The 16,353-nt window shown below is 34.6% G+C and overlaps 1 protein-coding gene across 1 annotated transcript; it reads left to right on the top strand.

The window, feature by feature from the left end:
* The first annotated feature begins 10,190 nt into the window (after positions 1–10,190).
* LOC143247313 (serine/threonine-protein kinase pim-1-like) lies at positions 10,191–15,412 on the top strand. The gene is made up of 6 exons (XM_076495146.1): positions 10,191–10,389; positions 10,913–11,016; positions 11,306–11,353; positions 11,984–12,347; positions 14,108–14,284; positions 14,428–15,412. Exons 1-6 carry the CDS (start codon positions 10,305–10,307, stop codon positions 14,619–14,621), a joined length of 972 nt encoding a protein of 323 aa, XP_076351261.1. The 5' UTR covers positions 10,191–10,304; the 3' UTR covers positions 14,622–15,412.
* The last annotated feature ends 941 nt before the right edge of the window (positions 15,413–16,353 follow it).

The following is a 16,353-nucleotide window of genomic DNA, read 5'->3' as shown; positions in this document are numbered from 1 at the left end:
AGTCTCTCAATGAAAGAAAATGTCGAAGATGGTTTCAGAAGTTCAGATTAGGTGATTACAACTTAAGTGATGCGCCACGTTCAGGTCGTCCTGTTGAGTTTAATGATGACTTGCTGCTGGCTACACGTGATGAAGATTGTGCTGTAACAGTTGAAGGGCAAGCACAGAAATTTAACTCAACCTATTCAACAGTTCACCGTCATCTGCAACAGCTTGGAAAGGTGTCAAAACTTGGAAAATTAATCCCCCATGATTTGACAGAAGCCAACCTTAGGACAAAAGTGGACGTTTGCACTTCTCTGCACTCTCGTGAACGTAACTCGCCTTGTTTGGACAGGTTAGTGACTGGAGATGAAAAATGGATATTTTATAAAAAATTTTAAGCACCGCAGACAATGGCTCAGTGCAGATACGCTGGCTAAAGCACAGCCCAAAATGGACCTCCACCCTAAAGTCTTGTTAAGCGTTTGATGGGATATTGTTGATGTGATCCACTTTGAGTTGCTGCCACTCAATGTAACGATTACATCAGACTTCTACTTCAACAGTTAGTGCTTGATTGTTGTAATAAAAGAAAAAAGGCCTGCTTTGATCAATCGTAAAGGTGTTGTGTTACACCAGAATAATGCACGGCCCCATACAGCAAGGATCACATCTGCAAAGATTGAAGAGCTAGACTAGAAAAAACTTCCACATTTTCCTTATTCTCCAGACCTTGCTCCATCAGATGGTCATCTATTTCGAAGTTTATAGTACTATCTTGATGAAAAAGAGCTTAAGGGATGACCTGACATATACTTTTCATTAAATTCAACTGTCCTTTCCCTCAGAATATGGCCCAGCATGGTCAGGTGGCTAAGGTACTCGACTTGTAATCTGAGACTAGCGGGTTCGAATCTCCGTCACACCAAACATGCTCTTCCTTTCAGCTGTGAGGGCGTTATAATGTGCGGTCAATTCCACTATTCGTTGGTAAAAGAGTGGCCCAAGAGTTGGCGGGTGGTGGTGATGACTAGCTGCCTTCCCTCTAATCTTACACTGCTAAATTAGGGACGGCTAGCACAGATAGCTCTCGTGTAGCTCAGAGTAAGTTTTCTTTTCCACAGAATATTCACCGTTTTCTCAGAGTTAAATATCGTTTTCTCTGATTAAGTTATCCAAAGACATAATAGTCAAAAATCTATAAATGACAATCAACGAATGCGACCTAGTAATGAAGAAAAACCCCTGAATAAGTACTATTTTTGTTTAGTGAATGGGCTTTATAATGTTTACTTCTTTGTATTAGTTTAACCAATTTACGTAACTTAATTTACTTAATGTGCCTTACAATCATTCCGGATCTCAACACTCTTATATCTTAAAAAGTACATCCTTGAATCTGTAGATTAACACATCACCATATTCGAAAATGTAAACACATAAAAACATCATACTCAAAGGTGTGGATTCGTATATGAGCGGACCGGCATGGCCAAGCGTGTTCAGGCGTGCGACTCGTAATCTGAGGGTCGCGGGTTTGCATCCCGGTCGCTCTAAAGATGCTCGCCCTTTCAGCCGTGGGGGCGTTATAATGTGACGATCAATCCCACTATTCGTTGGTAAAAGAGTAGCCCAAGAGTTGGCGGTGGGTGGTGATGACTAGCTGCCTTCCCTCTAGTCTTACACTGCTAAATTAGGGACGTCTAGCACAGATAGCCCTCGAGTAGCTTTGTGCGAAATTCCAAAACAAACAAACAAACAAACGTATATGAGCCGTACTCGAAGCCGTAGATTCATATATCACTAAATTAAAATCATAACTCATAGGAATACGATATTTAGAAGTGTAGTTTCAAAATTCTTATATGAATAATTAAGTTTGTTTACATTTTATTATATCTCCTAAAAAAATAGTTTGTTGAATTTCGCCACCAAGATGGCGAAGTTACTTTATGGGTAATATATCTTAGAAACTTATGTTATTATCAAAGCTAAAGCTATTTCTAGAGTGTAAAATTCGTGCATATCACTTCAATAAATATATTATTCCGCTTAAGTGCTCTGTCTATAATAGCTAAACTCTAACAAGAGTGGATGTAACCTTTGGCAAACCCTGTGTTCTTTGCGATTTTCTAAAGTAATTTGTGAACTTAATGCTGTAATAGCAAGTATAGATAATTTAAAGCACCTAAAAAAGTATATGAAAAATACGATGTGCACTTTGTTTTATAGGTTTGCTTGGATACGTTCGTTTGATAATTTAATTTCTCCATTACCTTTCTCTTAAGTATACACTAACACTAATTCCATTCACAGCACATTCTGATTTCAAGATTTCTTCTCTCGTAAAAATCACTAAGTGGCTGTTGGGTACCATTTACTGAACAGTTAGAAATTTTATTACAAGTATAATATTTTGAAATATGTCAGGCTCGTAATGACAGTAATTCCCGTCAGAAAATTGGCGCGCAATTTCGCAGGAACATTATGGGATATCTAAAAGTGCACTGATCAATCCGTTCAAAGTGTGTCTTCATATACAGAAATTCTAATTACGTGATAAATATGTATATATATATAATACAGTTTATAATAAATACATATATATAATACAGTGTATAAAAACAAAAAATTTCAATTGGACATAAACGATATAAAATCTATGAAGGTCATTAGATCAAAATGTTGATCCCAGCAACTTTAAATATTTCTGTGGAGTATCACATCGGGTGAGAAAAAAACAATGAAAGTATGTTGTCATTGTTGAAAAGTACAAGAACACGGGGCAATATATAAACCATCACTGCTTCCGTTCAATGGATAACAAATGTATTACATTCTAAACGTTTAATTGTAATCTACAATGTTCTATCATAACACGTGCATTTGGAACTTTGTTCAGAAATTTGAACATGCGGTTCATTCGTTGTAGCACCCTGGGTATACCAAAACACCAATCATCTGCTGTAATACCCTGGGTATACCAAAACACCAATCATATGTTGTAACACTTTGGGTATACCAAAACACCAATTATCTGTTCTATTAATCTATGTAAAACAAAGCACCAATCATATGTTGTAACACTCTGGGTATACCAAAACACCAATTATCTGTTCTATTAATCTATGTAAAACAAAGCACCAATCATATGTTGTAACACTCTGGGTATACCAAAACACCAATTATCTGTTCTATTAATCTATGTGAAACAAAGCACCAATCATATGTTGTAATACCCTGGGTATGCCAAAACACCAATCATTTGTTGTAATACCCTAGGTATACCAAAACACCAATCATCTGTTGTAATAACCTGGGTATACCAAAACATCAATCATCTGTTGTAATAACCTGGGTATACCAAAACACCAATCACATGTTGTAACACTTTGGGTATACCAAAACATCAATCATCTGTTGTAATAACCTGGGTATACCAAAACACCAATCACATGTTGTAACACTTTGGGTATACCAAAACATCAATTATCTGTTCTATTACTCTGTGTAAAACAAAACACCAATAATCTGTTGTAACACACTGGGTATACCAAAATACCAATCATATGTTGTAACACCCTGGGTATCCAAAACACCAGTCATCTGTTGTAATATCATGAGAACCAACACACTAATATCGAACCACCAGATGATCTGAACCATCCAGATTATTGATCATTATTGTTTTGTCTGTATCGGCTTTATTAATCCGGTTTATTATTGTTTTGTCTGTATCGGCTTTATTATTGTTTTGTCTGTATCCGGTTTATTATTGTTTTGTCTGTATCCGGTTTATTATTGTTTTGTCTGTATCCGGTTTATTATTGTTTTGTCTGTATCCGGTTTATTATTGTTTTGTCTGTATCCGGTTTATTATTGTTTTGTCTATATCCGGTTTATTATTGTTTTGTCTGTATCCGGTTTATTATTGTTTTGTTTGTATCCGGTTTATTATTGTTTTGTCTGTATCCGGTTTATTATTGTTTTGTTTGTATCGGGTTTATTATTGTTTTGTCTGTATCCGGTTTATTATTGGGTGTTTTTGTCAAAGAAATACTTGAATTTGAGGAACGCAACTTCAATTTGAAAAGTTCGAAGAATGGCGATTTATTTAAAAAATAATACTTTATATAACAAACGTATAAAATATAATCAAACTGTTCCAGACCTTATATCACCAGTGGTATTCAAAACGGGTTGACCTCTGGTGGAATCACTCGAGTAACAGAAATATATCAAATTGCTCCGAAAGAATGTGGGGAACATGTCCTCTTTTACGGTGTATATTAGTATTATATTCTTATAATACCAACACCATGAATCGTGAGAGTTAGTTTCTTAGCAGAAAATAATAATCTAGTTTTAAATTAATATGTGGGCGTTTTGTGAGAATAGCACGTGCTCTTTGTGATCACGTTTAATGTAGACTGCTTAGTTTCTGTCTTTACGCTCGAACTTACTTAACTCACGCTTTTGACCATGTACTTAGAGCATTCTGAATGATAATTTATACTCACCAGAAGATATCTGTTTAGTTTAAATTAGCCTTTATCTGAAGAGAAAGAATAAGTGAAAAAACTAAGTTCAGATTAAATTAATGGCTTGTTGACTTTGATTATTTCCTGCACCCATGATGCATACCACACGAAACATTCATACAAATTTCTCTGTTGTGAATACTAAACTGTGTATCTGTTCTACGATTTTAACGTCACGATGACAGTCGTTAACAGCAATCTATACTAGCATTGACGAGATTCCTGTTTAATTTTAATAACATCATTTTCTATTTTAGGCAGTTCTACACAACAGGCTATCTGTAGAACCGAAGTTCGGATTTTAGTTTTATATTATAAACGAGGACCGTGTTTGCTTTACGTTCGTTTATCGTGATGCTTCTGAGTTAGAGCAACATTCGAATAGAGCCTAAGAACGATAAAGTATTAAAGAATCGTAATGAACATGCACATGCACGTGAAGAACACGTGTCAATCACTGTTTCTGAGAAACACGGTAACTCTAAGGCTTAAACAAGTTTCAACGATGTTTAACATTAAGTTTAAACAAGATAGGTGTTGTTGTGTACTCTTTTTCGCAATCTAAATACGAAACAGACACTTCCAAGTAGCGTGTATTCCAGATATTTACCTGAATGACGTAATACATTGAAGCAGCGCCAATTTCACAATATGGATGTGAGTGATAGTCACAAAAATAACAACACTGGTCTCCATAAATATCTTTTAAAAGTAAAGCTGTACAATGAGCTATCTATCGGCACTGTGCCCACCACAGGTGTCCAACGCCTAATCTCAGCGTTATAAGCCCTCGAGCTTACTGCTGAACCACCGAATAGCCACAAATAGTGAAATTTGCCAAAACAAACAAAGATATGTATTTCCAAAGCACAACATACAATATATATATATTCCTTATATTTCAGTTTCTCGCTGAGACAGTAATAAACTTTCGGATTTATGATGCTAAAATGAGGGATTCTTTTCTCCTCAGTAGACACAGCAAATAGCCCGATGTGGGTTGGCTGTAAGAATAATACATTCTAATATCCAAAGTTTTAGGCAGATATTATGGTGTATAATAACTTACTTTACATACAATCATTTTCTACCAGGTGTCATTGAAACGAACCGTAAAATGTTCATCACTGAGTGAGTATCTATTACTTCTGCTGTTTAAGCATTTCGTGTTTTATTTATAATAAATTTTGTACATCGTGCGTTCCATAATTGCTAGCCTAAACGTAGTAAATTTTCCGGTTTGTTTTATTGTTCTTTCGAGTTATTCATTACGAAACTAAAGCTTTTGTTAAGTTATAAGGACTATTTATCGTAACCTTGCGTCCTGCGTTGCTCAAATAATACAGGTAAAATCTAACATTTTGGAGTTAACTCAGTTTTCAGATTACGAGTCGAGCGCCCCCTAACCACCTGATCATGCCGAGTCTCCTTTGCTTTCGCTCATGGGTTATTACAAAGGTCATTATAATTTTACAGTCGATTCCGCTATTAGTTGGTAAAAGAGTAGCTCAAAAGTTGGCAATGGGAAGTGATGACTAGCCGCCTTCCCTCTAGTCTTACACTGCTAAATTAGGGACGACTTACGTAGATAACCCTCGTGTAGTTTTGTGCGAAATATATATATATATATATATATGTAACGAAAAGGGAGGAAAAGCGTACGTTATGATATGTCAGCCACAAAACACCTGCCTTATCCATTGCCGTCAAGATTTTTCTTTCAATACCAAGGCTTATTAGGCCGACGGGGATACAACGAGCAAAGTGGTGGTCTAAGCTAACACTATATACAACATCAATTCCCATAAACAATTACTGTTATGGTATGAACTAGATAACTTTTTGTTTGTTTGTTTGTTTTTTGTTTGCAAAACGCTACACAATGGGCTGTCTGTGGCGTGCTCAACGCGAGTATCAAAACTCAATTTTTAACGTTATAAGTCCACAAACTTACGGTTCAACCTAAATTAAGCCAGCGAATCGTAGCTATTATGATATTTATATAAGCCATTTACAAATTAATATAACAGTATTATTAGTTTTCCTTTACTATCATTCAAAAGAACTTACGAACTAGTCTTACCGAGAAGGAACTACATCTGCCATACTCAGTGCCGACGAGGCTTTCTCGCCATTACCAGAGTTCATTGATCAGCTGGGGGTAAATGTTTACAGTATGTAAATAGCTTTGTGATACAATTTGACGTATCAAAACATATCTTCTTGACTTTAGTTATACATGTAGTAAACTATTATCTTTATACGGGCCTGGAACAGAAGCACACTTCACGTGCGAGACATGAGCAAGTCGATGATAACCTATTTACTTTCTTTAAATGCAAAATATGTTTATTTTCTTATATTTTTGTAAATGTTGTAACTATTTCGTAGCTCACATATTTGTTCAAATTACTGTCTCAATTCTCCATATCTTAATATCTCTTGAAACAAACTCCTGGTTGCACTAATTTTCCTACTTATTTGCTTTATTTCGGCATAATAAAAATAAATACACAATAATTGCATTTGTTTCACTTCAGTTAATCTGCAGATGGGTGTTTCGTGTGTTTTTTTCATATAGCAAAGCCACAAAGGGCTATCTGCTCAGCCCACCGAGGGGAATCGAACCCCTGATTTTAGCGTTGTAAATCCGGAGACATACCGCTGTACTAGCGGTGGTCATCTGGAGATGAATAGACTGGTTTTTTGGATGTGTTTGTTTTTCAAGTAACTGTATATTGTTGATCTCTACGACTTCTGTTTAAATTATATGATATTTTGACAAGTGGTATTTTAAACAACCTATCTGCTAAATGATTAGCAAAATAGTAGGACCAGTGCGACGTGTCCATAAAATATATATACGTTTCCACTGTGGTATGTAAAACAACTTAAAACTCCATGCATATTACTACATAAAGTCTAGTATTGTTTGTTGGTTGTTTTTTTTTCCGTTAGCCCTGTCCTGGGTTGCTCCAAAACCAGTATAATTCATTGACAGCTTAATAAGTCGAATAGTAAACCGAAATTTATATATATGTATATATTATTTTAGTATATGTTTAAATTCATTCATATCACGTACTGATATCCAGCCATTTATCTCTCCTTCACATTGTATGCTATCAGAATCACTCAAGAATAGCCAAAATATGACTTTAACTTCTCGTTCCTATCCTATAATTACAGCAGTGGTGAGTTTCGGAAGTAATAGTCACCTAATGTATGTTAGCGTTTCTACTGCTTATCAGCTTCAGAGAACAAGCGTATATTTTTCTACGTCTTCAGTCTTTCGATCACATGCATCATATATGATGATAAATTAAGCTAACCCTAAATATGTATTAAAGCGTTAAATAAAGAATCACTTTATTCTAGATAAAGATTGCGAGTAATATGCTTATTTTTTACACGTGTTTCAGTTTAATAACCATGACTTTTGCCTGAAACTAGGCCTTTTCACTCTTTTTTTTATGATTTCCAGTGTATCACATACAAAACATGACAGATGTAAGCATTTTGGAGCAAAAGTATGGATCGCTTGGTGTAAAATAATTTATTAAAATATTGTTAATGAAGTATAAAGCTGTGTATAAACTCTTACGTTTACATGATAGAATGCTTGTTTACAAGATATTTCGGGTTCATTCTCGAGATGTGTAGAAAAACCTTTTCCGTACTGATGGTAAAGTTCCTGGTTACGGGTTTAAGTTTTCCTGTCAGTTTTCTTAACACACTCTTCGACTTTTCTGTTACGCTCTTCTGCATTTCTGTTTGTTTATTCATGTCACCGTTGAAAGATTTCCAAATATATTCTTTATTTCGATGTCAGTTCTCCCATCTGTATAAAGTATTAACCAACAGCTCTACTCTTAACGCAAAATATTAGAAAGTGGGAGTCTCCTGGATTTATTTTAGTGTAATAGATGACTCACTGGATTCTGGAGAAAGTAAGTTGATGATTCATTAAATGAACAAAAGTTGTTAAAAGATACCCACTCACTTTCGCAGTTTGTACGAGCTACATAACCCTTTTTAAATAAATATTGTAAGCACACAGTATTCAAATCATAATTCTGAAGTATTTATATTTTAGGCCTAGACTAGTTTCGGCCAGAGTATGATTACTCTTTTAAGCCTAGACTAGTTACGGCTGGAACGTGATCAATATTTTCGACCTATACTAGTTACGACTAGAATACAGTCAATATTTTAGGCTTAAAATAGTTAGGCCGAAATATGATTACTATTTTAGCTATGCTTATCTCACCTGACTTGTTAAACATTTGCCAAATACTTCTCACTCACCAGGAACCATTTATTTTGACAAATAGCTTATTTCTTCTTCATTTGACCTTAATCTCACCCAGTTTTAAGGACATCCTCTCGGACATTTTGTATTAACCAATACTGTTTACACTGAAGGGAAGGGAGAAGATCGGCCATGCCTCCATCCTTAAATGGCAAGCTGATGGTGATTTGAACCCGCAAGTTGTGAGTCAAGCGCTCTAACTAAGAAACCATGCATGTTTCGCAAAAAATTAAATAATAAAGCCTAAAAGCTAAGAATATCTTTTATTCCGGTGCTGATTTGTTATTTGTTCATATTATTGTTTGAGATTTAAAACACAGAATACTCACAAATGCACGACTCGTGTTTTAAAACCTAGGTGAAACTCTTGAGAATAATGAAGTTTGGTCAAATAATCAGATGATTTTTATCACTCACTCGTCTTCTGTTTATGTTTCTTTTCTTTTTTTCACACTATAAATAGAGTATGTATTTTATATGATATTTCAGTATGTATTTATAAATATTATTGATGGTTAATAACAAAGACTCACGGAAATATTAATTTCTTTGTGTGTTTACTTATCATTTAATTAATACATTTTAATTGATTGTTTATTCTACCTGAAAATATCGCATATAATTACAAAGAATTAATTAAATTATTACAATAGTTAGCATTTAATCTTTCCAAATCATACAAAAACATAGGGTTGTTCATAGTTCTATAATACTTTGTATATTGATACTTATAACTATATCATTAAGTCGCTTTACATGAACGAACGTTGGTTCCAGCGCAGTACGGAAGATTCAGCTTTTTTTTTTTTTATAATTAAATTATTTGTTCAGAGCCATAAAACTCGTCAAAATTAAAAAGTATGACAAAATAAAGAAATGTGCGAATAACAAAACCAATACGTATATATATTTATATAAACCTAAAAGCATTATGTACAAATTTATTTGACCTTACAATGTAACCTAAGCTTGTTTTGGAATACTACACTCTAGCAGAAATTTCTTCTCTCCCAAAAGTAGTTTCTTTCGTTATTGGAGAGGTTTTTGGCGCGTACAGACTGCTTCACCCCATCTCAACAACCAGCCACTAACATGCAAGCTTGAATAGCCAGACAGTAATATAATAGAAAATAGTTCTACCGGTTTTTTAATAAATAAGTTTTATAAGATTAGCTTTGGCTAAAAATGGCATAACAATAGCTATTAGTGTAGATGAAATTCTTTAATTTGAGTTGCTTAAGTTCAACTAAAGATCAACATAAAAATAAATTGTATGAAAAATGTGTGTATGATATTCTCGCAAAGCGGAGGAATACTTTTCTGTGCTGTTCCCTTATTTTACGGTAATCTACTACAGTTCTCTCATATTGTAGTAGTCGGTGGATGAGAGTGTGAGTGGTACGTGTGTAAGTTGTAGTAGTAATAGTAGGCCTACTATTTACGTTTAAGTTTCGGTTTGGATATTAACTATGTTTTCTCGAAAAATTTCTACTTTATCGGGAGTATTCTCTTCAGGGTCATATTCACAATCTATTGTAGAAAAAGAACGATCGAGTAAGTATAAACTTTGTTATTGTTTGTTTCTTTTTAAGTCTACATCCTGCCGCAGTCTGTCGCCACGTTTAAAACCATACGATGTAAATCGTGTATTTGCGTAGCCTAAGTACTGACATTGCTTTGTGGTATTAAACGTTCTGCATAAGTGTATCTTGTGATAGTAATATTAAATTTAATTCCTCTACTGTTTAATTTTCAATTGTCATCTTATGTAATAGAACATTTTAGCTTGTTACTGTTTATCTCGTAAATCGTATGTTAATGCCATTGTATGCTATTAATAATAATAATATTGAATACTAATAATAGTCTAATTATCAGTTCTAAAAATTACCTCAACTTAAAGTATATCGTATTCTTTTCATGGTTCAAGTTATTTACACAATTTAGAAAAATAATAAAGAACTAAATTATGAATGTATAAGGAAAATTAAAAACATGTATTTACGATTAAAGACTGTTTTTAAGTTTAATTAACATAAAGACTAATAGAGTATAATTTTATTATAATTTTTCAAAGTTCGTCAAGAACCGTTCGAGAAAGCGTATCGTATTGGTACTTTACTTGGAAAGGGTGGATTCGGCACAGTTTACGCAGGAATACGATTAAGAGATAGTGTCCAGGTAAGAGTTGGTAACTTAAAATATGTGTTAAGATTAACGTAAAATGTTTAATGTCTTGTATAAGTTAAGCGATGTTCTTTTCGTAAAGATTTCAGTCGTAAGGAAGACCTTTTATATTTATCTTGAATTTTAATAAATTCAGTTGGTTCTTTAAGTTTTTGATACCACAGATTTTGTTGTTCGAAAATCAAATTTCTTAAGGAAGTAACTAAACGTGAATACTGAAGAAAATTTGAAATAATAGCTTTCTAAAGTGAAGTGCTAAAATATATTTACTGTTTTATTCTAGGTTGCAATCAAACATATACCAAAAGACAAAGTAACAGACTGGGGGCAGGTGAGTGGGAAATTTCTATTTTAGTTTGTTTGTAACTTAGTCTTTGACTTAAGTTTAATAGCCACAAATTAATTAGCTCTTATTTAGTGAATTTGTCAGATCACTCTTTCATTGTTTGTGTTCTTCAAATGGTGTAAAGAATGTTTATATATCATCGTTTTGTACTGTCATTATTGAAATAAATTAATGTATAGCACATCGTATCCGTAGTTTACAGTTAATTGTCCGAGCAAAATGTTTTCTCGATAGAAACGTGCTAGTTTCATACTCCTTACAAAAGATGGCGATTTATTGTCCCAAGTGGTTTTAATTTTGCAAAAAATTAAAAAGAAAATAAGATTTGTCAAATATGTCATCTCGTGTTTGAGGTGTTAGTTTTTGAAAAATAGACCACAACAAAAAGATTTTGTAATGGTGGTCTAACTTCGTGAAACGTAAAAAGTCTGAAAAACGTTTACTATGAGCGTTTTCTTCAAATTGTTTTTATTCTATGGTATTTAACCTTCTTTTTATATTTTTCTTCGATTACATGATATTTAATATTGTCATTTTATTTAAATTATAAAAATCAGTGGAATGTTTTCGTGTGACCTAACGTTTTTTTTGGGTTGTTTTTTTTCACCACATCAGACTAATGGACAACGTGTGCCTATTGAAGTTTGCTTGTTACGAAGACTGGGTGGGGTTCCGGGTGTTATCCGAATGTTGGATTGTTATGAAAGACCTGATTCGTTTATCATTGTAATGGAAAAGCCCGAGGTAGTACAGGACTTGTTCGACTTTATTACCGAGCGTGGAGTTCTGGACGAAAAGCTGACCCGCCTCCTTTTTCGGCAGGTCGTCGAGACCGTGATGGCGTGTCATGATGCGTATGTTATTCATCGTGATATTAAAGACGAAAACATTCTCGTTGACCTAAAGAACTTTTCATTAAAATTGATCGACTTCGGATCTGGGACGTACCTGAAAGAAACTGTTTATACCGACTTTGATGGTAAGGGTGGACGAATAAAAGTTTGAAGTGTATATGTGTTTAAAATTAGTTGACTACTTCGAGATGCAACACCAGGTTTAATGATAACACTGTTGGTTGGATATGCAACTGAGAGGGAGAACCATTTTCTTCCTTAAAAACTGTTGCTTTATTCACTATTAGCCCTATATGTCGTTGAGTATTAAGGGTTAAGTGTTATGGTGTCGTATCATAGACTCTTCTAACCGGTAGGCCTATCTGCTGCTTATTTAATATTTTATTTATAATCTAACCAAAAGGTTAAGATGAATCATGAATGAATGTTCCATTTATTTAAACCTGTAGAATTGAAAGATAATATTAAGAAAGTTACACACCAACTAAAACATGACTAATTCGATCAATTGTTCGTAAGAGGCCGATTATCTCGGTTGAGAAACGAACGTTGATAACCAGGGACTCGTAATGGAAAGTTACCACGATTTGTTAAAAATAACGTGCAATAAGTACTGAGATAACGTAAGAATTGGTGGATTATATTTTTTCATAAAAGAAGAGTTTAATTTTCCTCAAATGTATAAGCTGTCTTAAATATTTCTTATGGTTCCTTCAATATATGAGAAATATATTTAATTTTACCATTATCACACAAAGTGGTAATCCACCTTGTGGCAGATATTTTAACCACTGGAATGTATTGATAAGCTCGTGAACTGAGGGGAGCACTCCCACAATTTCTAAATGTTTATTCAGTTGTAGAACTTTGAGTGTGAGCTTTTTATGGGGTTTATCGTAAACATGTAGACGAAACATGGGTGGGGCTGAAATCCACGACTTGTAGCTAATTTATACTTCATTATCGCTTAATAGTTATAAAAAAACATAAGCTGAAAAATTGAAACAGCTGTTTATTTTAAGTGTGTATCTGTATCATATATATCGCGTAATTTTTTTAAATCTACGTTAGCAAAAAAAAGTCTTTACGTCCTTATTATTGCTGCTAAACAGTGCATTATTTTGTAGGTTGTTGGTCCGTTTGAGGTATTTTGATCGGTTACTTTAGTTGTGAAAAATGTCCTTGTCCGGCAAGGTCGCACGCTAATTCTCATAATATTCGTTCTGCCATTTTCTCAACTACAACGTTAAATACTGATATTCTTGGCTCCGTGCCAAATGGAACCTAGCAACGTAACTGTCTGGACCGCGTGAAAGATCGATATTTTCATACTGTACGTTCCATTTCTCTTTCCCGCCCGAAACTTGATGGTGCTTCGCGGCGATCAATATGTAGTAATACACACGAAACACGTGAGCAGACCAGTTAGTTTTTACGTATGTTGGGGAACAGGAACAAGTGCCTGGGGGGGTCGTTGTCTCTGCGTTTGTACACCTGTAATTCCCAAAGAACTGGTCACTCAACTCATTAGAGTCGACTTGCTTGACTTGAGGCCTAGCATTCCTTTACAGCCGAGACTAAAGAATGTTGACGAGATGTTTGCGGTTCGGTTAGCCCTTGGAAGCGGTCGTGTTTATTAAATGGGTCAGGTCAAACGTTGTTACCTGTGCTTTCAGCTTTAAACTTCACTCGCATGTGCTTGTCTGGTATTAATTGATTATATATGTATTAATTTAAAATTATTCTCTCCCGAAATATTACCCCTTCCCTTCCTAATACATTAGAAATAAATAGCGTAGTGCCAACCATACTGGTGTACATTATTTGGTATTTCGTATAAATTTATGTCACAACATAAACTTTTTTTTTGCTTTTTTAACTGCAGGTACCCGTGTGTATAGTCCACCCGAATGGATTGGCAGTAACCGCTACTATGGGTCCAGTGCTACGGTGTGGTCGTTAGGAATTCTGTTATATGACATGGTATGTGGCGACATACCGTTTCAACATGACGAAGAGATCCTGAGGGCGGAGATAGCTTTCCGTAGAAGATTATCTCAGGGTGAGTTGTGTCCAAATCATGTCTTGTGTACAGATGTCATGAAAGTTTATTCTAAATTCGTATCGTGGTCAAATTCGGTTTTAAAGGGAACATGGAGGAAATATGAAATTGTTAATTCTCTGTTTTGGTTCTGTTAATCACAGATTGCCAGGACCTCATCAGAAAGTGTCTGTCCCTACGTCCATGTGATCGTCCGTCTCTGGGAGAAATCTTGGAACATCCCTGGATGTCCGCTGACCTAGAGAGCGTTACGTCGTCCGAGATTCCCGTGAGACGCACCTCTGTTGACCAGCACTCACTCGACCAGGGTTCTACTTCTAGCCACGACAGCATTTGATCGGTTAATTCGTTAGTTTCTGAAAGGTGCTTGGTTCCTAGATACAGTTGTGATGGACAGAACAATCCCATGCGTTCACAATAAGTCACTTCATCATTCACTCCCCAGTCTCAGTTTTGGAGGGGGGTCTTTCCTGTACCACAGGACAATATCTAGTGTTCATAACCGTTGTTTATTCAGCTTTATTGTTTGTTTTATCTCCAAGTCAGTGAGACAGAGAATGAAGTATTTTAATAACCTATCAGATTTCACACGCAACATTCCTGATGACAGTTTTGTAAAAAAAAGAAAAAAAAAGAAAAAAATGGCCCTAGGCAATCAATGCAATGTAAATACTTTATATAAAAACATAAGTTTCTATAAGTTTTTTTTTAAAAGTAAAAAGCCCAAAAGTTACCGGTATCAGTTTTAAAAGCAAGGCACAAAATATTTTTTATTAGGGTTAATGTTTTAAGTTTATTTAAGTGTGCGGTTCATTAACTTAATTAAGTTAACTGGAAATATTTATTCTGTGGATTGTAAATAGGTTGGTTTATAATAAGTTATGCTCGCGATCTGTTCGCTTAAGTTATTTGAACAATAGGTGTTTGTTCCTTAAATTTTGTTTTAAAAAATCTCCATTTCTGAGTGAATAGTTTTTTGTTTGTTTTTTTTAAATTTGTTCAGTTTAATAATCACTTTAATTTCATTTTTATTTAAACCTAAACTTGTTTAAATATTAGGCCAGTGATCCTGTGAATATTTTGTGAATTCTTACAAGATATTTTTTATAAAACGTTCTTGGACTTGCACTGTGTTTTTATTCTGTCAAATTAACAGCACCAAAGTAATGTTCAATAATATAGTCAGCTACGTATAATTTGGATTTTGACGGACTATCACACGACAAACATTTCGTAAAACTAAATGGTGTTGCTACACAACTGTTGTTTTACTCCTCCAAGTAAAGAAAACATAAACATATCTAATTTAATCCGATATTTTGGTTAGCATGAAAGGTGGTTTCATAACAGATTTGGGCCCGGCCTGCCCAGGTGATTAAGGCACTCGACTCGTATTCTGAGGGTTACGGGTTCGAATTCCCACAACTCCAAACATGCTCTCCCTTTCAGCCGTGGAGGCGTTATAATATGACAGTCAATCCCAGTATTCGTTGGTAAAAGAGTAGCCCAAGATTTATGTTTATAAATTAATTCTTTCTACCACACTTCCACATAAGTTTCATGGGTTATTAGTCTTAGAGTTAATTCGTCTAATTGTTATAACATATAGTCAGTTCATAAGATCAATAAATACTAAACTGGTTAACTATAATGTTTCTAAAACATCTTAAATGGTGGCTACTCACATGTAGACAAAACAATTATGTTATATCTTTAAGCAGGCTTCTCTTGTAGTGAAACTTTAAAACAAACAAGCTTCTCGGGTAGTGAAACTAAACGATCTTTTCATTCATCCTGCTGTACTTGGACGACTATAGAAAATGATTTTAATGTTTTGTTGTTAGAAGTCGGTACAACATTTATTTATAGGAAGCTGAAAAAGCAACCAACCTCATAATGATACGCTGTTTGGTCGATACTGAGAATGTGTGGGTGAACTTGATGTCACTACTGGAGTTTGGGAGTATTTCCTCAACTTGTATCAATAAAGGAGAAGCAGGAACAATGGAACATTTAAGAAGAAACTCTCATGTTCTGAGAAGTCAAATCTTCATACGCATGCATTGCAT

The sequence above is a fragment of the Tachypleus tridentatus genome, chromosome 3 (assembly GCF_004210375.1).
Source record: "Tachypleus tridentatus isolate NWPU-2018 chromosome 3, ASM421037v1, whole genome shotgun sequence".
Lineage (NCBI taxonomy): Eukaryota > Metazoa > Arthropoda > Merostomata > Xiphosura > Limulidae > Tachypleus > Tachypleus tridentatus.
This window is presented reverse-complemented; position numbering and strand designations above follow the sequence as displayed.

Excerpts from the sequence above, each read along its gene's own strand:
- LOC143247313 (XM_076495146.1), top strand. The coding sequence starts at position 10,305 with ATGTTTTCTCGAAAAATTTCTACTTTATCGGGAGTATTCTCTTCAGGG. Across the intron at positions 11,354-11,983 it reads AAGTAACAGACTGGGGGCAG|ACTAATGGACAACGTGTGCC; the intron begins GTGAGTGGGAAA and ends TCACCACATCAG. Across the intron at positions 14,285-14,427 it reads CCGTAGAAGATTATCTCAGG|ATTGCCAGGACCTCATCAGA; the intron begins GTGAGTTGTGTC and ends TGTTAATCACAG.